The sequence below is a fragment of the Cheilinus undulatus genome, linkage group 6 (genome assembly GCF_018320785.1).
Source record: "Cheilinus undulatus linkage group 6, ASM1832078v1, whole genome shotgun sequence".
In the NCBI taxonomy this organism is placed as follows: Eukaryota; Metazoa; Chordata; class Actinopteri; order Labriformes; family Labridae; genus Cheilinus; species Cheilinus undulatus.
Window position 1 is genome coordinate 24,545,277 of NC_054870.1, and position 22,703 is coordinate 24,567,979.

Genomic DNA, 22,703 nt, shown 5'->3' on the forward strand with positions numbered 1-22,703 from the left:
GTAGCTAACTTTGAAAATAGTTAAAGTAAGGGTTATAGGTGAGGTATTTGAAAACCTAAATGTTTTTCTTAGGGAGGTACCGTCATCTGAGCGGCTGTCTGTCAGTCACTCACCGGATGAGCACCCTTCCCTTCCTCCTCTCGGCCGGGTTGGTGTGTCTTCCTTCCGGCTTGCCGAAGAAAGTTGAGGGAGGTTCAGCGGCAACTGGGGCTTTTACATAATGGACAGCCAGGGAAGGAAAGTGGTGGTCTGTGATAATGGGACTGGGGTAAGTGTACCGCTTTGGTTTGACACTTTGTGAGACCGTGGCTTGCTTTGAACGGAGCCGTTATGTCGAACGATTAGCTGAAACAGGAAGTGGTCCTGTCAGCGTCTGAGCTAGCTAGCGTAAACTGGGTGGGTAGCTAGCTAGCCTGTTAGCTAGCTAATTTTCATTCATCCAGACCCGACACGGAAACGGCTCATGTAGAGGGTGCACTTGGCAGGGTCTTTGCCGAAAACACAACTTTTGCTATAGCTTACTTTGCGACACATCCGAAAAAATAAGACAGAGGAGTACTTGCTCATTTTCCAACAGCGGTTATTGAGCTAATGCAGCTAACTAGCTAGCCTGCTAGTTAACAGCTAGTGAACAGCTGGCTGTCTGGTTTAGCTCTTCTGTCTGGCCGCTGCGTCGTTTATTTCCCTGATTCGATTTGCAAACAATGCTGATTTTAGAGATTCAAACCCCATCTAGAGCCCTTTTAGAAATGTACTAAGAAAAAATCTGCAAACATAATACTGTAACCCCTGTCGGCTAGTTGGGTGTAACGTTAGCTAGGCCATGTCAGGTGAATCGAGGAAACACCTTTATGTTTTTTATCCAGCTGGGCAGTGCTGATTTTAGCTTATGGTGACTTGTTTAACTAATGCATTCATCCGTAACCAGAGCTGCTCTCAAAATAAGAAAAGCCATTCCGTGCTCACATATACTTGATAACTTATGGATGTGTATTACCGGTTATTACGAAATAAGCCTAACTGCACAGTTGAGATGGCATTATGTGAAGCTTTTGTCAAAAACTTTCTTGCTTGTGCTCCGTCTTAGCCCAATCTTTGCACATCTGTATTTATGGGCAAGAGTTAGTCTTGAAACCCTGCCTTTTTTTAGGTGGTAGGGACTTCCTTTCTGAACCTTGTCAGCAGTGAAAGAGGATGTTAGCTCAGCACGTCGCTGACTAATAAGGCTTTTTTGAGAGGTGACTTTGTAAAGAAGAGCACTGTGCGGAAAACCTGCCCTGTGTCAGAGTTGAGTTGAGAAGTCAAGAGGAAATGAGAACATCTAAACCACAGCCTTATCTGTAGCTCATATTTTTTCATAGCCTTTTTATATGCTATTTCACATCACAGTTTACTGCAGAAAAACTGACAGTTGATGTTTGCACTGTGTACTTGCAAAGACATGCTGCTTTAACAGGGAGGATTTCTTTTAGTCTACCGTTAATTCAATGATCCCTAACAGAAGGCATGATGAAGGGTGAGCTGGTTCTGCAAGATAATTAATCAAGCTGCAGCTGTTTTGAGTGACATTTCTATACACTGTTGTTTTGTCTCACCTGTTGCTCTTACATTCTTTTAAAGCAGATTTCTTTGAAACTGCTTATTACATAACATTTGACTTTACTCAAGATACTGTTTTTCACTATTAAAGGTGTTCAGAATTTAACAAAACTTAATTGTGGGCTTGGACCCTATTATCTTGTGTGTTTCTAGACTGTAAATGCAATGAGATGTGATAACAGGCATACATGCACATGTTATAGCTTTGCAGAGAAAATAATGTGGCAGCATCTCAGATTGCTCAGATTTTGTAAAAGTATTTGTTGACAAAATGTCAGTATTTAATTAACCAGAAATAGTGATGGTTTTTAACAGAGCTGTGCGAATTTGTAAATTATTTTGTTCGAACTAATAACAGATGAGAAATTTTAGTATTTTTTGTGCCAAAATGTTGGACATTTGAAAGTTTAAACTTCCTCAGTGTAGGAATTTAAGCTCAGTGTTACTGATCATTTATGACAGAAATTTTAAGTCATTTCATTTTTAAATTTTGGTCTGATAAAATGAGCAATGTTAAGAAGACATCTATATGGCCTTGTCAAAATTAAGAAACTTTGTGCATTCTGTGGACTAAAATGATTTGTTGATTCATCATGAAAAAAGTACATGAACTGCTGATGATGAGCCTCTTTTTTAATCTGTTATATTTTTTTAATTTGTTTTTTTCTCAGCCATTACGAATGTATGATAAAGGCTGAGTACAATTTTCTACTCAAAGACAGTCTTATGGGTCAGTGACTTTAAGTTTCTGAGCTTGTATAGCTTTTTTTTGGCCAAATGTAATGAACAGACAAGGCCTTGACCTGCTTTGTCCTTCCTTTCAAAACAACACTGAGGATTTTCTTTCACTGTAAAATCTCTGCAAAATACTGTGACATATTTGTATAGATGTGCCAAAAGAACTTTATTACTGGTGAGACAAAATACCTCATTCATGTCTTAAGTATAATTGGCAAAGAAAATTTAAACATTTAAAAAAGTTTAGGTATTAGTAAATTGAGGCTTTTTCAGTGACTGGATAAGAAAGAAATTAACCCAAAATCAATGCTTATCCCTCAAAAAGTAAAGCTTAACGGTTGTTGTTAAATGTTTAAGATCACCCTTAAAATGTCTGTTTAATCTCCGCCATCTAAGATCACTATCTACAGCAGGGTGACAGTGTTGTCAGCTTCCTTGTATTGCAAAGTTTGCCTCATCAGGAGAGCTATATTTCTTCACAATTTCCTCTGTAATAATTGCTTTTCATGTCTTTCTCCTATAGTTTGTCAAGTGTGGCTATGCAGGCTCCAACTTCCCAGAGCACATCTTCCCTGCGCTTGTTGGGAGGCCAATCATCCGCTCGACAGCCAAAGTCGGAAACATTGAGATCAAGGTAAGAGCTGATCCACCTGATGTTACTGAGATTATTGTTTCCATGCCTGGAAAAGCTGAATCTGTTAAGTAAACCATCGATGAGGCCCATATTTTAGAGCTCCTCCTTGTTGAAACAGGAGTAACTCGAGGGCTGCCAGTAAAATGATGTCACTTTGGTAAAGATCTGTTGTTGTTTTTAGAGTGGAAATGCAACTGTCTTGAATATTCCCTCAACTTAGCATGAAGCCTTTCTCTTTTCGATCTCCTTTTCAGTTTTTCTTTATCTTTTTATGTTAATATCTACCCTCCTCTTCCTCCATGTTTTGTTCCCCCACGATGAAGTAGAATGCCCAGAAGATGGTAAGTTCAGGTCGGTGTGTGCCCTCTGATCCTGCCTGCTCCAAGAGTTGTGTCATGATTTGATCTAAACCTAAAAAGAGGCCTTCTTTCTTTATTTCAGTTGTTTCAGTGTGATTTCTTTCATCTCTTTTTCTCACAAAATGTTTCCATTCTTTCTCATCCTACGTGGTTTGATGATTGAAGTGTCGTTGGCCCAGTGAGTGGCAGAGAGTCAAAAAGATGTTGAGCTGTTATGTTGCTGCACTCTTCTCTGCGGGCTGAAAGTGTTGCAGAAATGGCTGTGATGAATCATGGGCCAGCTGCTATCGATGCAAGTGTTGAAAGAAATTTTGGCCTGATTTCATTTTCACAGTCTCTGATTTGCTGGTTCATCCTGACAGCTACGCCTCCCCTAAATCCTGCTGTTATTTAGGGACAAACAGTTCACCAGAAAACTGAAACTGTCAGTTGCAGCAAAAATACTGGCTGCCAAATGATAAATGTTGTGTATGTTAATGCACCACGGCACCATTTAACTGTACTGACAAGCATAGCTGATTTGAGAAATGTCATCATTTAGGCATAAGCCCTGTTACCTTTAAGTCCCCTCTCCAGAGGAAGTGTCCAGACTGAAGGATGCATGGCAGACAGCTGAAAGTCAGAGACGGAAGCACATCTGTTTTTCTTTCTGCTTTTTTTTTTTTTGTTATTGAGACCACATGGAGGCAGAGCCTTTGACTGGTACTTTGTTTAATGCCAAAGCACACAGGATGAACCCATAAAATGGCTGCCTTCAGTCGTCTTTTGATGTCTCCAAATGGAACGTGAGATGCTTGACTGTGTGGCTAACACTGAGCTCTAACCCAGCCGTTGTTTACATTTGCAAGGCTGCCTTGCATGCAGCTAGTTGAATGGTGCTAAAACAAGTGGTTTACTTAAACACAAGTGTTTCCAGGTGTACATGCATGGAAAATGACGGCTTGTCGTGCATGCTGGGTAACTGAGTTTTAAAGGACAGGCTATTTTGGGTGGGCATTTCTGATAGATGACTCAAGGTCAGTTAAAGCTTGATGATCCAATTTATCTGATTTTATGAGACTAGCAGATCAAGGGGAGCAGTTAAACTGCCAAACTACATCGCCCTGCAGCACTACTCAATGATCTTCCCTAATAGTAGTGACTCCAAGTGATCCAGTAGGTTCACTGCACTGCAGTGTTTCTTAATATTTCTCTCTTTTGTGCTTTGACTTCTTTCTGCAGGACCTGATGGTGGGAGATGAAGCCAGCGAGTTGCGCTCAATGCTGGAGGTCAACTACCCAATGGAGAATGGTATTGTCAGGAACTGGGACGATATGAAGCACCTGTGGGACTACACCTTTGGCCCAGAGAAGCTCAACATCGACTCCCGCAACTGCAAGATCCTCCTGACTGAGCCCCCCATGAACCCCACCAAGAACCGTGAAAAAATCATTGAAGTATGCACTTATTTATTTATTTATGTGCATTTTAGGATGTTAGTGCACAGTCATTGACTATATGTCTAACTAATCAAAATGTTAAAACTATCCCTTTTAAATGATTTCAGGTCTCTCTTGCTTAGCATCATTTATAATGGGCCATTGTCTGTTAACACTTTATACAGGTGCATCTCAATAAATTGGAATATCATGGATAAGTTAAGTCATTTCAATAGTTTAATTCAAAAAGTGACACTTATATTTCATAGTCATTACACAAAGTGAAAAATTTAAAGCCTTTATTTCTTTCAATTTTGATGATTATGGCTTACAGTTGATGAAAACCCAAATTCAGTATCTCAAAAAATTAGAATGTTTCATAAGACAGAGTTAAAAAAAAAAAGGATTTTTAATACAGAAATGCCGACCCTCTAAAAAGTATGTTTAGTATGTCCCTCAGTACTTGGTTGGGGCTCATTTTGTATGAATTACTGCATCAATGTGGCGTGGTATGGAGGCAATCAGCCTGTGGCTCTGCTGAGGGGTTATGGAAGCCCAGGTTGCTTTGATAGTGGCAATCATTGTTTCGGGGTGTTTTGGGGTCTGGTGTCTCTCATCTCCTTCTTGACAGTACCCAACAGATTCTCTATTATGGTAATTCTCATTTCCGGTGAGTTTGCTGGCCAATCAAGCACAGGAGTATCATGATCATTTGACTGGCTTTTGATACTTTTGGGTGCCAAGACCCACTGTAAAATTAAATTAGCATCTCCAGAAAACTTGTCTGCAGAAGAAGCATGAAGTGCTCTAAAATTCCCGGTAAACAGCTGCATTGACATTGGACTTCAGAAAACATAGTGGACCAACACCAGCAGGTGATATGGCACCACAAACCATCACTGACTGTGGAAACTACACTGGACTTTAAGCTTGGACTCTGTGCTTCTCTGACCCCCCCAAGCGGCAACCTCCGGTCCTGAAAAATGAAGCCAATGCGGAAGTGCAAAAAATTGCAATACCACGAGTGTCCACTTGAGGCTGCTGCAGGAACATTGGAAGTCCCGTCTGATCACTTGTTAAACAGACAGGTTTTTACACTATTAATAAACTGGTTTACAGTCTGGTTCAAAAAACCAAACGTGTCTCATTAGCTAATGTCTTCATGTGCTCTCACTTACGGGGGGAATTTTTTTTTTTACCAAAATGGTTTAGATTATATTTAGGAAAACGTCACTGCGGATTGATTGGCGCGTCTCATTTGATTGACAGATAGCTCGACAGGCAGAAGCTACGCCTCTGTCAACCAGAATGCTAGCAAGCTAGCTGACAGGAAGTCGAGCTTAGTGGGTAGGCCGTTGGGTTGATCCAAAATTCAGTTGAGACAGCAATTTCGATATGGAAGCCGCCATGGATTGGCTTCAAGAGCTGTTTTAATTCACCTATTGTAAGCAGACAGCTGACCAGGGTTTGTCCAGTTCTACAGTCTATGATCCTCCCCCAGACTGTGGGACCTTGATTAAAAATGGAATGCAAAATTTACTTTCATCAGAAAAGAGGACTTCAGACCACCGAGCAATAGTCCGGTACTGTTTTCCTTTAGCCCAGTTAAGACACTTCAGACATTGTCCCTGGTTCAAGAGTGGCTTAACACAAGGAATACAACATTTGTAACCCATTTCCCTGATCTTCTGTGTGTGGTGGCTTTCTACTCAATGTGACGTTCCCCCAGATTCTTGAATGGGTTTTACAATCCTCTCAAAGCTGCTGCTGTCCCTGTTGCTTGTTCATTTTTTTATATCACACTTTTCCTTCTACTCCACTTCCGATTGATATGCTTGAATACAGCACTCTGCGAACAGCCATTTTCTTTAGCAGTAAACTTTTGTGGCCTTTCCTCCTTGTGGAGGGTGTCAATGACTGTCTTCTGGACAACTGTCAAGTCATCAGTCTTCCTCATGATTGTGTAGTCTACTGGACAAGACTAAGGCCGATCCGAGGCAAGATTTGCCTCCCCCGACAGCTGGAGCCTGTCATAAATGACTATTTGTCTGAATAATCGTCATGTATGTGGTGTCAACACGATTGTTTTACTGCTCCAAATTGTGTCATAGCCTTCCAGACCCTGAATTGTAAACACCAAACATGTTTGATGTTTACAATATCAAACATGTTTGATATTTACAATTTTAGGTTGTAATGCCTCTGACTGAGCACCCACAACAACCGATGAGTGTGAGCAGACAGGGTAGTGTCACCAGCCGGATCATGGGTACTTTCACTGCCCACAACCATGAAAACAACTGTAGCTTCATTCCAGCCAGGATTTCGTCCTGGGTCTTTCCCTTGTTTTATGATTTTTGCTGCACCTGCGTGTGCCAGGGCAACCTGTGTGGAGGGACAGCAAGAGGATATCGACAGACATCCTCCTTTTCATTTTTCTGAAGTCATGTTGATCACCCAGGGTCAGCAGGTGTGTGGTCTCCAGTGATCTGACAGTCTGGCTGAGTTGTCTGGTTTGTGCATTCAGTTTTAATGATGAAAAATCATTTGAAATTGTCTTGATGTCTGTGGTCTCTCATGCTCTTAAAATTGTGTAAGATTTGAAAATTGTCTAATGTGTGGCCGGCCTAAGAGACAGGAAACACAGGAAACCTTTGAAGGTGTTTTGAGTTAATTAACTGATTAGTGTGTGATGCCGTTAGTTTAAGATATTGAACTTTTTCTCAATATTCTTATTTCATGAAATGCTGAGTTTTGGTAACTTGGCATGAAAACCTTTGAAAGACAGCATTTGGGAAAGGGCAGAGGCTTTGAAAAAAAAATCTCAGAGGGTGATTGGATGAACGTTCTGTCTGTCACATCTTTACAGGCCAATCAGAGCAACAAGACATGTGATGTAGCCGCTAATGAGCTGTGCCTGCGCCCCTACCGAAGGAGTAAACTCCATTAAAAAACTGCTTAACATGAACCATGGCAACTCTAGACATGTCAGTACACGACTTATGTCGTTTTTGAAAAGAAAATAACTCAATGCTGTTCTTTGCTCTTCTTTTAACGAAGAAATGTCATCAAGTTCTGATAAAACTGGCGTTTTAGCAGCATCCACGCCAATGTCTTCCGCCATACTTACAACGGCCTCTTGTTACTGCTTGCTTACGTCACGATTCTGTCACGCCCGAAAGTACTGCCTCTCGTCGCTGATTGGTCCTGTCACTTTCTAACTGGGCCCAAACGGTTCAGATGGGAACTTTGCAAGATGGATTTGCCAGTAAGAAACACGGAAAAGGGCGAATCTATTTGCTTTGCACAGTTAGAATTTTGGGTTTTATTAACTGTAAGCCATAATCGTGTGTATAATGAATCTATATAATACGAATATCACTTTTTTAATTGAATTACTGAATAAAATTTCCTACAATATTCCAATTTGTTGAGTTTCATCTCCACTACTTGAAAGATATTTTCAACTGTTTTTGAGGAAAATAGAGGAAAACAATGTAGGCATTACAGAAGTGACACTTTGACTGTGTGTTGTTTCATGATGTATTATTCCAACATTGAAGATACAATTGTGTTTATGCCACCAGGTAATCTAAAAAATGATTTTGTCAAACAATTGCCTTCTATTCTTGATGTCATCTGTCTTTCCCTTTAGGTGATGTTTGAGACCTATCAGTTTGCAGGAGTCTACATTGCTATTCAAGCTGTGCTGACACTGTATGCCCAGGGTAAGAGGACACATTCAACAAAACATTAACTTATTCTCATTTTTCTATTGACTTCTCCAGTTTTCATGTCAAATCTTTCCAAAACTTTATAATTTATTTTGAATATGTTTGCAAAGAGAGTGCAAAATGTTCATAAAATTAATAAAAAATATAACACAAAAAAAGAAAATAATATGCAATACAAAAATATCAAACAATGATTTAGTCAAAATATCTGAAAAAAAATTGGAGGAAGAGTACACTTATTTGATCCTACCCTTCGTAACTCATTGATTGATATTATCCAGCTTCCTCATAGATATAAACCTCAAAAATAGGAATTTTCCTAACATACAAATCTCTTGTCATAATTATCTTTCATCTTAGTTTTCCAAAAAGAATACACTGCATTTGAATCTAAAACATAATGTTGTGCTGTTAAATAAATATTTATTTACTATTAATTAAAAATATAACTTCTTATATTGTATTACCAAAAATCTAAGTGCATGACTGATTTGTGTACCTTTACCAAATTTACAGCATACGTGTATAATATGTGTTTATATACTTTAGATATTTACCAAAAGTAGAAAATACACAGAAAACAAACTATTAAATCACTGATGCAGAGTTGTATTTGTTATAACTGGAACTGGCCTGTGTGTGTTTTAGGCCTTTTAACTGGTGTGGTGGTGGATTCGGGTGATGGCGTGACACACATCTGTCCAGTTTATGAGGGTTTCAGCCTGCCCCACCTGACAAGACGTCTGGACATTGCAGGCAGGGATATCACCCGCTACCTCATCAAGGTGAAAAAGAACAAAATATTTATTTATATTTGGAGTGTGGCCTCATTAATCGAGGTCATAATCTTGGTATAAAATTGTTTTGTATGGTGTCGTCTTAAGTTCTTTGGTAGTTCTGAGAAGGATTTAGTAGTACCATTAAGTCATTTCAGATAAACATACTAGGGATCTCTGTAAGTGACTGAAAAGAGTATGTTTTCTATCACCTTTCTTCTTTTTCTTCTCCATTCCTAGTTATTGTTGTTGAGGGGTTATGCCTTCAACCACTCTGCAGACTTTGAGACGGTGCGCATGATGAAGGAGAAATTGTGCTATGTTGGCTACAACATTGAGCAGGAGCAGAAGCTGGCACTGGAGACCACTGTGCTGGTGGAATCATACACGGTAGGCAGATGTCTTAATTTGGAACAAGATGAAACACAAATAAGTATGGTATTAAATGTGTTTAAAAATTTACAGACATATGCAACATGCATTTCCTAAGTGCACTGGTTGTTTGTAAGGTCACTTGACTTACATGGGATGGTTATGAGTTGGCTTTTATGTCTGATTTGTAAAATTGCTCAGCTCATCATTAGGTATTTGTCATTTAGTAAGGTGTGCAGATGCTTTATTTAGTGTGAAGTTGGCCTTTAAACCAGGTTGCTGGATGCCAGTTTTGCTCTTTTGGTTGAGCAGGCATCCATATGCAGGGGGCTATGGTCGTCATTGCACTGGTTGAGGGCTTTATTCCAGGTCTCGGTGCAAGTTTGGCGCATGCCTTCACCCACTGTCTTTCCCCTTATTTCCTGTCCTTCTTCAGCTCTCCTGTCTAACAAAGGCAAAAAGCCCCAAAAATAATCTGAAAAAAAAAAAAAAAAAAAAAAAAAAAGATTGCTGCCCTCCCCTGGACAGTCTGGGCATTATTCCCTCAGTTTAAAAAATAAATAAGAGAAATAGGAGAAATATAATAAAAAAAATGGCAAACATTTACACAAACGTGTCAATCTTTGTTTGATAAAGATAGCTCAGCATTTTTCCCTATTTGCAGTTATTTCTCATACAGTGCTCCAGTCTTTCCCACCATATTCAGTTTCACATAATTTGACAAAATCATCTGAGATGCCATATATCTCATTTATATATCTCAAAACAGAAAGTTAAAAAACCTGACCTGCAAAACCTAATTAAAAATGTTTATTAAAGCCAAATAAACAGTCTGCTTACAGGAAAATAAGCTTGTTCCACATAAAAACCTTCTAACTTAGCAAGCACAGCTTACGCAGTGCCTTTAGCTGCATAAGCTGATTCGCTAATGGAGCTAAAGCTAAGCTAACAAAGCAGCCATGTATCGGTTATCTTGGTTGCTAAGTTAGCTTTATCTATGTCTTCTAAAGTTTACATTGCTAGAGCGAACTTAGCTACAGATAAGGTAGCTAAGCTTACAAAGCAGCCATGTAAGATATGTACATACATTATTCACATAGCTATGTTAGCTTTAGCTACATGTGCTAAAGCTCACATTGATAAAGCTCATTTAGCTACATTGGCTTATCTAGTGATTTTAATTACAAAGCTAGCCTAGCTAGGTTAGCTTTATCTGGAATTTAACTATACATAATTCAACGCTGGAAAAGACCTCTGATCTTTTCTCTGTTTTATTTACGAAATGTTTCTTAGTCTGTAATGTTTTCACTGTTGTTATTTCATTAATGTAACAGTCAGACTTTGTTTATGAATAAAGTTGAATTTAAAACAACTACAATAGTAAATACTTTGTGCCAGCAAATAACAGGATTTCCCTTTCTGAGATGTACAGTTTCTCAGATGAACAGTTTGTGAGCGTGGCTGTCAGAAATGTACAGTCTGCAGCCAGACCCCTCTCAGATGTGTTCCTCTTTATATTGTTTGACAAATGAAGCAGCTACTTTTGAGATTTACCATTGGTGCATCAAAAAGAGAATCATTTTTGTAGCCTTTAATTGGGATGGGGATCGTTAATTTTTATTGATATTGATACCCTTATTGATACTGCTTATTGAACAAAGTCCTTATCGTACCACTATTGATACTTTTCTATAGTTTGTTGGAAAAGCAAAATGGAGACAAATATTTACACTCGAGTGGTCTTAGCTGAGTAGTGTTTGAGTTAAAAAAGCTATGATTCAGTCTGTCACATCTATTTTATATCCCTCAAATGTACACATTCTTCATTTCACAGCTGTATTTATCAAGGTTTCTCGTCAAAAACTAAATTTTCCCATTTTTATGTGGCAATTGAACACATCATAACATATAGAATGCAGTCATCTAATTTACAGAGGTTATCTGAACGCATCATATTTTCCGTCTTCAGCTCGTAAAGTTCGCTAATTAACTTCATTTTTGACAATTTCACCATAGATTTCTACACTGGATTAATATTGTTAACAAACAGGACTTGCTCAAAGTTTTGAGCACTTTCCAGCATTTATCTGAGCAGCTGAAGAAGAAAACTGTCCTGAAGTAGCTTCAGTGAGGGATATGAGAGCCTGTTACTCCCAGCGCAGGCAGATATGTTTGCGTGCGACTAACAGGCAGCATCTTTTTTTCCTCAAACCGACAGTTGAAGGTACATTCTTGTTTAATGTGATGCATCCTTATGGACCCGGGTTTTGATCCCCATCCCTATCCTTTAAGGGATTTTCAGTGTGTTTGATTGCTTTTTTTAGACACTCTGTTTGCACTCACCTTTCACAGTTCTGCTTAAAATGGAAACAGAAAACAGTCTTCCCAAAGGCAATGACGGTATTTAAAAGCAATCAAAACTAATATGGTTACTGAGTCTGTTTGTGCTGAGCTCAGTAGACTTGTACATGCCTGTTGTTGGCTTTGTTGGGTGCTTGAGGACAGGGCAGTGCTGCTTAATAACTGTTTTCTCTGGGACTCAAACACATAGGGGTGCAGCGCTCTTCCATTTGGCTTGCTTTTCTTTCCAAGGCCCGTTTTCCCCACAGAGGGAACCACAGGATCTAAAAGCAGGTCTTGAAGTCTGTGCCCCTGCACGCTTTAGCGAGCACATGTTGTGTCTCAGCACTCACTGACCATGAGTGTTTGGATTAGTTTAGGCGACTCAGTGGTGTAGGTGTGTGAACATGTAAGCGTTAGTACCATTTTGTGTGCAAGAGTGTGCCGAAACAAGGAGGGCAATGTAACTGTGGCCGAAAGGGCCCTGAACTGTGCGTTACATCATTTCCTGTGCAGCCACTCTGCGGCAGTGGCTGGGCTCCGCTTCCTCCCACTGCCCTCAGCTGAATAAAGCCTTTTTATAGTCACACACTCTGCTCAGTTTGGAGCCCACACTCTTTGGGCTTTAACTTTATCTCCCGTGTTGTCAGAGCCTTGTAAGACATTTGTTTAAAACACACAAAAGGCTGATTGAGAAATTTCCTTTTATACATAGCACACAACCATTGAATGGCATCATTCACGATTCTTAGATTCAAGATTTATGACTCTCTGTTGAGTCATCCATTAAATCCTACCTCTTCAGCAGTGTCACATTTTCTTCTCTCCTTCTCTTTTCATCTCCTGCCTCCCACACACCTCCAGCTGCCAGATGGTCGTGTGATCAAGGTGGGAGGAGAGCGCTTTGAGGCCCCGGAGGCTCTGTTCCAGCCCCACCTCATCAATGTGGAGGGCGTTGGAGTGGCTGAGCTCCTCTTCAATACAATCCAGGCAGCCGACATCGACACCAGGTGAGGCCAAGAAAAAGGTAGCACAAGCGGGAATAAAGATTAGCAGTATTTCCACTCAGGCACACATAAAAACAACACATTTTAAAGCAGAGAGATGGGTAAAATGTTTTTTTTATTGTGGCCAGTAGCACTAATGCTTTGCTGGATGAAAAGATCAAAAATTGATCTTGGGGTATGTCAAAGATTGGAAATATCCAAGAAAATGTACAGCTGTAAATCCAGCCAGTCATAATTTGTTCCTTACATTCACCTCAAGTGACTCAAAGGCTTTGATCTGCAATGAGGTTAAAGCAATTTTTCCACATTTATGGACTTCATAAAGGAAAAATGTGCCTGATAAATAGAAAGCTGCTCTTACTGGTTGCATGATCCATGTCCTTCTCTCTTCCCATCCTCAGGCCTGAGTTCTACAAACACATCGTACTGTCAGGAGGATCCACCATGTACCCTGGCCTGCCTTCTCGGCTTGAGAGGGAACTCAAGCAGCTGTACCTAGAGCGTGTGCTAAAGGGAGATGTGGACAAACTTTCAGTAAATCTATTATTTTTCTTTTAACTCTATAAGAATCTTTATAGAAGGACTGTGGGCCACAACTGTGCTGATGGTCATGGATCATTTTTAATCTTAAATCAGAACTTAGTGGAGGAGGGTAGGAGTCCATTGAACATTCACATGAAATCCAGCTTTACTTAACTCCTCCTCAGCCAGTGTGAATGAGTATTTTCCATCTAAATCTCTGGGTTTGTTTAAGTTTGACTGGGCGTGGTTTCCCACATGTGAGGGAGCAGTAAAGGGCACGAAAAGGGAACATATTTGTGTCAGCTGTAAACAGTGACTGATACCTGACAGTATCTCTTTTGTCCTGGTGAGGTCAAACTCCTGACTCTGGTGGTTCACACTAAAATAAACTCAACATGTTGAATAATGTGCATTTACAACTAGAGCGATCCATCTTAAACACATCTGGAAGGTTTAAATCCAAAGGCCGTCATCAACACCTCTGATGGGTGCAGTGTATTCAGACCACCACCAGGTGGTGCTAGGTTAAAAGGCATAAATTAACCTAAGCAGAGGACTTCAATAACAACATATGAGAGCTCCAGTGCTAAATGATAACTGTTTGTTTTGGAAAACTATCACTGATTTAAATTTCCAATACAACTTCTCAAAGAGACAGATTAGTTTGCACAGATTCGTTTTGTAATCAAAAGGTCTGCAGATGACTCAGAAGTTAAATTACTCATTATGTGCTTTACTTTTTCTGCACAAAACTGCAGCTGACTTTGGTTTCCTTTTTCCTAATCTAATTAAGCAGTATGAGTCTTTTTCTGCAGTGATGGTGGTGTTTTTTCATATTGCAGAATCAGTTAATCAAATATGGGAGACCTGTGACATCATAGAGGACTTTTTTATATAGATCCCCCAGATACATACATACATATATATATATATATATATATGTGTGTGTGTGTGTGTGTGTGTGTGTGTGTGATTTTTTTATTTTTTTATTTTTTTCTTCAGAATACTTTGCAAACCTGTTGCATTGGAAGCTAGCAGAAACAGTCTGGGCAGATTAATTAAAAATTTTAAACCAGTCCAGTTCTCTGCTATTCTAAATTCGCCATCTTGTTCTCCGAACAGTAAAAAAGTTGTTGAACACGCCGTCTGTGTTTGTAGCTTGCATCTTTATGCTATTAGTTTGTTTCTTGTAACTATTCTTTCACAGCTTTCCACTTAAGCAACAAATACAAGCAATGTGTTTTGCCATATTTGGCAAAGATATGAGTGTTGGAAGTGTAGTGAGCAAGTAAGGATTCCCAGAATGCTTTGCAAGCAGCTCACAGTGTAAACCAGGAAGGTCACTTTTAAACAGATTCACTGTGTGAAATGTACCCATGAAACAAAAATGGCAGTTGGCTGTTTAAAACATGAAAGATGGAGTCCAATTTTTATTGAATAGTGTCCTGTTTATAAAAACAAGGAGAAAGCAACTGAGCTGAGCAGTGTATCTCTGCTTTGAAATGCCTAGTGGGGCCACAATGTTACAGGGATGCATTACTGGAGGTGCCCAGTTGACAAAACGCGTAGCTGTAGATAGAGAATAATGGAGGTCTGTGACATGTAAGCAGCACAAAACATGAATGAGATTGACCCACAGAAGGGAAGCTTACAATAGCAATTCACAATTTTCTCACACCATGTCCTAACTAGCATGTGACCGCCAGTAGTATTCAAGATCAATATCAGTACCAGTTATTAGTAGTTAATTAGACTGATCTCCAATATGCAAAAATGTATTCGATGTGAGTGTATTTTTTGGTCTTGCAGGTAAAGTTGCAAGACTAAAAAAAAAGGGGGGGGGGGGGATTAAGAACTTTGCACTCGCTCTGCAAAGATGAGAAACAGCACAAAGCAACATATTAGCAGCAAGAAAAGTGACATCATATGCTCACTGGTACCAGGCCTCAATGTTGACTGGTTTGTATTCAGGGTAATAGGTGAGACTGCAGGGAGAGAAGACATAGCTGGAGGGAAAGACCCAACTCACAGCAGAGCAGAAGTAGCACACTGTACTGTACAGTTCTAAGTAAAATAAAATGCAGAAACAGATAATCAGCCAGTTATTGGTCTCAATTACCAACCAGGCTGAAAATCAATCAACGCCGGGTCCTAGCAGCATGCAAGCATCAAACATTGTGTTGCATTTCACAGCATCACAGGCTGTCCATTCTTTATCCATTTAAAGTGTAAATCTCTGCCCTGTGAATTTCAGGCTCCCCTTATGATTAGTATGACATCTGGTGCTTTTATTTTGAATGTGGATGAACAGAAGCTTTGTATCAACAGGCCTTTGATAGCTTTAGTCAAGTAGTTTTGTCGCTGTGTTGACACAAGTCAGAGTACGACACATTTCAAACATGGATATGGTTATTATTAATGCACTCCTGTTTCCAATTTGTAAAGCTGATAAGTGAGGAAAGTGAAAGAACATCACTCCTGGTGCCTTGTCATCTACCTCTTTCTTTGTTTCTATATGACAGAAGTAGGAATGGGGCAATAGAGGAAAACATTGCACTGCATCTCTTGCTGTCAGGATTCTACTTTAGGTACAGATGTAATCAGGCTGAGTTTGTCAAGAATTTCCCTTGCTATGAAAACAGGCTAAATTATTTTAGGTAATGTAAGTAATTACCAGAAAAGTATGTTTAACATCAAAGTCATTTTAATTAATGTGGAAATTTTAATAGGAGAATCAGATTTTTATGAACCAGGCCAGTTTCTATTTCAGTTAAATGCTGTTGCTCAAAACATGAAATACTGGTCTCTCAAATTTGAAAACCTATCAGCTCAAATTTCAAATCTATCCAGTAATCTTATTTTGTAATCTTATACAAATGGATTTTTATTAAGGCCAGGCATTGGTTAAAAAATTGTGTTTATTGTAATATTGATTGATTTCTTGCCTGTGTTTGTTGAAAAATACACAAGACAAGAAACTTGAGAAATAATTGGATAAAATTGCAGTATTGGGGAAAAAAATCTCAATTAGATTATTTTCCCAAAATGTTCACCTCTCCTTTTTATCCACACAAACATTCAATGAGGTTTCCTCCAAAATAAAAACAAGCCTTCAGAGGAGGTAAAAACATTTAGTTCCACTTTCTTGAGTTCTGGTTACAACTGCTATTGATTTACTCAGCTTAAAGAACTGCAAATTGTAAAACAACAAGAGGGCTTAGTGACTCCAGCAAATATGATTGTGAAAATTGTATAAGACTGTATTTTATGTGTTATTAAAGTGTTTTAATGTTAAAACGTTAACCTCGTTATCACCCTATTACTAGATTTGGTTCAGTATTTGCTGTAGTTCTGTTCGAGTCCTTTTGGAGTGCACTGCAGGATGTTCCATTGTTCTATAAAGTGCTTTAACTCGCCTCTTCGTCCTCTTGTAGAAATTTAAGATCCGGATTGAGGATCCTCCCAGGCGAAAGCACATGGTGTTCCTTGGTGGAGCAGTGCTGGCCGACATCATGAAGGACAAGGACAACTTCTGGCTGACCCGGGAGGAGTACCAGGAGAAAGGAGTCCGTGTGCTGGAAAAACTTGGAGTCACCGTCAGATAAAGCACTGAACGGACAGACCAAACACACCAACACACCCACACACAAACACACACACACACACACGCTCAAACAGTGCATACACATATTTCCCCTTTGCCCACATCGCAGAGTATATATCTATTTATCCCTCTTCCCTCTTTTCGGGCTCTGATCCTCCTCAAACATCAGAAAGAATCGAGCCTCCACCTCCTCTTTCTCCTCGCTCTCTCCTGGTTTGGAATTGGCTTACACTTTTTCTCACAAACCCTTGAGAACCAATTCCACCTTCACACTGACCCCCCTCCTTTACTTAGACTAGGAAATGAAGGGTTAATGCTGCCTTGCTGGTGTATTTAGGAGTCTGATTTTCACCCAGTGCTGGTGGTTTGAGCTCGACTTGTTCACCTGCTGATAGGTTTTGTTGTGGCTTAGCTTCTACAGGTGAACTCACCAGCTATTGCAGTGAAAACTTCTTCTCTTAAATAAACTTCTGAGGGGTCAAATTGATGCAAAGTTTCTTGTAAAATCACAATCAGGGTCCACAACAAACAGCCACGGGCCGCATTCAGCATCTGTTCCTGGTGAGTGAGAACTGATCACATTTTTATGTCGGTTTTTATAAACAATATCAAGACTTCTTTTCTGGGAGAGGGATGATTTTTTTGTTCTGCTTTTTTCCTTTTTGTTGGATGTATGATTTATATCTTTAAGGTTTATTTCTTAACTTTTTCATTGACTTTTTTTCTTTTGTTGCTGTGCACTACTACCATCGTAAATGAGGAGTGTATTGTGGTAACAGAAGTTCCTCCATGTTTTTATGAAGAATTGATGGTTGGTTCATAAAGGGACAAATAAACAGTGAAAAAGAGCGCAACATCAGGGGGTGTGTGACGGTACTTACGGCTCTGCGGGTGGTGAGACAATGATAGGGTGTGGGTGGGGTTAGGGTGGGAGTGCTACTATTTGTTCCTCATGCAACAGCCTTGCCTCTGCCTCTTCTATTTGTGTTATGGATGCAAGCTGTTGTTGCAATATTACAGGCTGTGAAATCGCCATAGCATCTTATTGTAGTATTCCTTCAGATCCACCCAGGGCTCTGAGGCAGTTGCAGGTTGTCACCAAGATAGATCTGAATCTGGGCGTAGCAGAGCACCTCAAAATGGGGGGGAGGGGGGATGGTATATTGATGACTTTGAAATGCTGTTGAGATCATAATGAAGCTCTCCGGTGTTCTCCAACTCCAAACGGTTGACTTAATGATTACTGGAGGCACTTCTATTTTGCGTATGATAAATGTGTATATTTTTTTCCTTCTATTCCATAAACGCCTATCCAGTGCCAAGTGCAGTTAATGTTAACTGGATCTCTCATGTTTTATTGTCTTTCTTTTTGTCACTGTTTTTATTTTCCTGTGTTGTTCATAGCATAACTGCCTAACGCTGATTTAAATAAAGAAAAGTGATTTATAAAGATGGCTGTGTGGCAGTTTCTCTTTTTCTTTTACTAATGCTGGGCTGTTTTCCTAATCTGCCGTAAAATCTTTAACCACTACATATAACAAACATAAACATTAAAAGTACTTACCCCCTTTGGCATTTTACCTTTTTATTGATTTTATAAATCAATATTTGTCAATAAAATTTGGCTTTTTTGACCAAAATAAAAAACACTCTTTGATGTTAAAGTGAAAACAAATTTTGTCAAAGTAATGTCAAACAAAAAATGTCTTGACATGAAATAGGTGATTGCATAAATATTCACCCCCTTCAAGTCAGTATTTCGGAGATGCACCTTTGGCTGCAATCACAGCACTGAGTCTGTGTGGATAGGTCTTAATCAGGACACTGCAATTTTACTCCATTCTTCTTTGCAAAACGGCTCAGGCTCTGTCAGGTTGCACAGGGGTCGAGTGTGAACAGCCCCTTTCAAGTCCAGCCACACATTCTCTACTGGATTTAGGTCTGGGCTTTGACCCAGATACTCCAGAACATTCGTCTTGGTTTTTAAACCATTTCTGCGTAGCTTTTGCTGTAAGCTAGGGTCATTGTCTACACACGTGCTGTATTCTCTCCATATCTTGATGATGGATTTAACTGAGCTTTGAGGGATGTTCAGTGGCATTTAATTTTTTTTGTGTGCTGCCCCTGACTTAAGTTTTCCAAGAAATTTTTCTCCAAATTGCTTTGAGTGTTCCTTTGTCTTTGTGGTGAACTTCTTGCACCAATTTGCTGAATTGTCAGTCACTTTAAAGGGGGTGAATATTTTTGTAATCATTTATTTTGCCTAACTCATTTTTGTTTAATTGACAATACTTTGCAGAAATCTGGCTTCATTTTTTTGTATTTTTTTTGTTAAAGAAGCCCAATTATGTTTACCATGATTGATTTTTAGAATTTATTTTTTAAAGGGTAAAACATCCAAGGGGTTGAATACTTTTTATAGAAACCGTATTTATATCAATCACACGTTAAACAACTGTGTCAACACCTGTATCTTAAATTAGACACAATACACTAAAATTTTTTAAAGATATGAAAGTGTTCCTTTATGGAAACCAAAAAGCAGCAGCTGATATATCTTTTCCTGTACTGTATTTGAAGCGATAGCTAATGCTACTCATTGTTTGCAACCCTAACATCTGCTGATACTGATATATTGATAATACCATGGATCACTATTTTAATCCCCTGGCTATTGGTCAAATTAAAGGAACTGTAAACAGCTGTCACAGTTTCCAGATGTTGAATACATCATCACATCTTAGTATTTGCCAAACAGTCAAATTCACATTTTATTAAGTATCGTGAGAGGCAAGGACTAGTAGGAAAACTTCTAATACATCTTGTATTAACATGAAATATTGGATGTTTATGCTTAAATGTTTACCTTTAAAATAGTTGCAGGAAAATTACTGTCTGATTTCTTCCTGTGTGATTCACAACAGCTGCAGATGAGATGTGTTAACAGATTAAAACTCTACCAAAGGAGAGGATGGAGCCACAAAGGTGACAGAAGAGGAGGAGGAGAGCTCTGCACGCAGCCCAGGACGAGGAAGAGGAAATGGAACAGTGGCAGAGGACTGGCGCCACCAGAGGAAGAGGCTCTCTTTCCGTGGCCTGAAATAAAAATCTCACCCAGACTCTTCCGGCCCTGTTCCATTTTAATCCCTCGACTCCCGACACTTCCCTCTTAACCCTGAACTGTTACCTCTGAAGCTGTGTTTGATGTTTGCTCCCTGGCAGGGCAGAGATGTCACTAAAGTAAATGATTATGGTAAAAGTCTTTTGTTCAGCCCAGCTGTTTAAACTGTGTGAAGATTGAAGACAATTGCACTTGACATCAGCTTTTTTGAATGAGATTTAGAATATCATTTCAGACAGGGGTTGGTTGGGACCCAAAGGTGGGTCCTGGAGCTGTTTTCAGTGGGTTGTGAATGTATGCCTGGAATAAAACAATCATGGCACAGCAAAAAGTCTGAGGACCTAAGCAGACATATGTTTTATTCACTCTATTTCCCCCCTTATATCAATAAGTTCTCTCAAAATTTCAAATCCTTTTCTCAAGATAGCAATTCTGGTTTTCCCATGATGACAAAATTCCCAGAGATCTCTTGAAAATTTCCAAAATGTATACATTATAATGGGAAAACAGGTCCTCTAATGGCTCTTGTAATGAAGCACTTTTGTATATTCTCTTTTTCTAGTCATATATTTTGTTCCATCAAAGGTCCATCTGTGACATTTTTCATTGAATCTTTTCTTTTTTTAGATTTTTTTTAGATTTATATTAAACAGCTGAAGAGAGACAGGGAATATGGAGAGTAGGAGGGGAAAGACATGCACTTGCAGCACTGTGATCCTGCTGCAAGTGCACTGAGGACTGCAAGCCCTCTATACAATGCAAAAATTCAGTTTTCATTTTGCCATTATGGGGTACTGAAAGTACATAAATGAGGAAAACATGAATTTAAAAGACTGTAGAATCAGGCTGCAACATAACAAAATTATGTGAGAGTGGTCTAAATAGTTTCTGAATGCAACTGAAACTGTTTAACCAAAGGCTGGCAGAGTCAGACTTTTTGGGTGAACCAACTGGGGCGGTCCGTACTCGTATCATCTAAAGATCTATCTTTCATGCAGGCTACTTAATTTGCTCTAACTCTAAACATAAGCTAAATCAGTTTCCACAGGGTGGGAGTAGAGAGATGTTTTCCTCTGCTGCAGTTTTATCTCAGGTGCAGAGTTTAAACTCACCCAGGCAGTGCTTAAGCAGTCATCTTAATGCTTCTAATCTTAACTTTTATGACATGTGTGCCTTAGAACTGATGAAAGAAACATGGCAGGCTGAAATGCTGCTAAATTGGTTCAAACAGGCAGAGTTTTAGTGCTTTCTTCCTCACAGCTGATATTTTGCTCTATCTTTGATGCAACATAGGCCACCCATTCCTGTAAACTTCACTGGGAAGTGAGTGCTGGTTCTCCATGCACCCAGAGAGGGGCCACGCTGACCCCATTACATGAGCAGATATCTTAAATGTTTGCACATGTGGACTGTGATGCTGTTTGCAGCCGTTGAGCTGCTTAGCAGGCCCCCAAAAGCCCTCAGGGACCTTCTTTTTTCTTCTCTTTTTCTCCCTTCTCCTCCTCCTCCTTCCCTCTCTCTCTGCTCCATCATTATCGCCCACATGCTTTTCCAGAGACATCCTGAGTGAAACAGCTCGACGTCCTCGATGGCTATCACATGTTCCTGCTGAGGAGGGAGGCAGCTGGGGAAAGACATCTTGAAGAGAATGAAACAGGGTGTACTGGGCCCACTTTGTTTCTTTGTGCTTTCTTTTATTGAACACTTCTTTGGAGTTTGATGGAAGTTTTAAAAACATTATGAGAAAATACAGGCCATGTTTGATATGTTTTATCCTGTCAACATCCTCATAAAGTCACTAATGATGTCTGTTAGAGGCTTTCTTTATCCTTGAGGATTTTCTGAGCGAAAAAGAACTGATTAGGTACATTAGGGATGGATTCAGCCTTTCTATTCAATGTCTGAGTTTGTGTGCTATCCCTTGTTTTATATAATGAGATTAAATAATAATCTGACAACTTTTGTTGACCTCTAAATACAGCTCATTACTCTTCATACAGCTCAAAGTTCCTTAGTTTTGCTCACGACAGGAAATGGTGTTGGCTTTGACACAAAAAAATTTATTCAAATCTTTATTCAATATAATCTTGAAAAACCTGTAAAAAAAAATCTTCCTTAGAGCTTTACTCTGTGTTTATTGTTGATTAGCAAATGTTGACAGCAGCATTTGCTCAAAGCACTTCTGCATGTTAGCACAACCTTAGAGAAGAGGTAACATAAGTGCAAGTTTACTCTTGCCTGTACTTTTTTCCCCTCCAAAAGTAATCTTTCCAAAATTTTTTTCTTTAGTTGCATGCATAATTGTTTTCCTGTTTTTACAGTTGGTAACCATTAACATCTGTGGTTCTCAACCAGGGATGGTGAACCAAATTGTTTAGAAGACTTGCAACAGCTCAAATAATTGAACGAAAATGTTGCCGTTTGGTAACCTGATACACCGGATAGACTGTTTCACATTTCCATGACCAGGGATGTATT

The 22,703-nt window shown here is 39.4% G+C and overlaps 1 protein-coding gene across 1 annotated transcript; it reads left to right on the forward strand.

Annotated features, from left to right (window-relative positions):
• The first annotated feature begins 120 nt into the window (after positions 1-120).
• LOC121511535 (actin-related protein 2-B-like) lies at positions 121-18,556 on the forward strand. Its single transcript, XM_041790277.1, has 9 exons — positions 121-268; positions 2,861-2,971; positions 4,552-4,767; positions 8,405-8,477; positions 9,132-9,268; positions 9,500-9,649; positions 12,836-12,981; positions 13,380-13,512; positions 16,935-18,556. Exons 1-9 carry the CDS (start codon positions 221-223, stop codon positions 17,103-17,105), a joined length of 1,185 nt encoding a protein of 394 aa, XP_041646211.1. The 5' UTR covers positions 121-220; the 3' UTR covers positions 17,106-18,556.
• The last annotated feature ends 4,147 nt before the right edge of the window (positions 18,557-22,703 follow it).

Excerpts from the sequence above, each read along its gene's own strand:
- LOC121511535 (XM_041790277.1), top strand. The coding sequence starts at position 221 with ATGGACAGCCAGGGAAGGAAAGTGGTGGTCTGTGATAATGGGACTGGG. Across the intron at positions 9,269-9,499 it reads TCACCCGCTACCTCATCAAG|TTATTGTTGTTGAGGGGTTA; the intron begins GTGAAAAAGAAC and ends CTCCATTCCTAG. Across the intron at positions 13,513-16,934 it reads GAGATGTGGACAAACTTTCA|AAATTTAAGATCCGGATTGA; the intron begins GTAAATCTATTA and ends GTCCTCTTGTAG.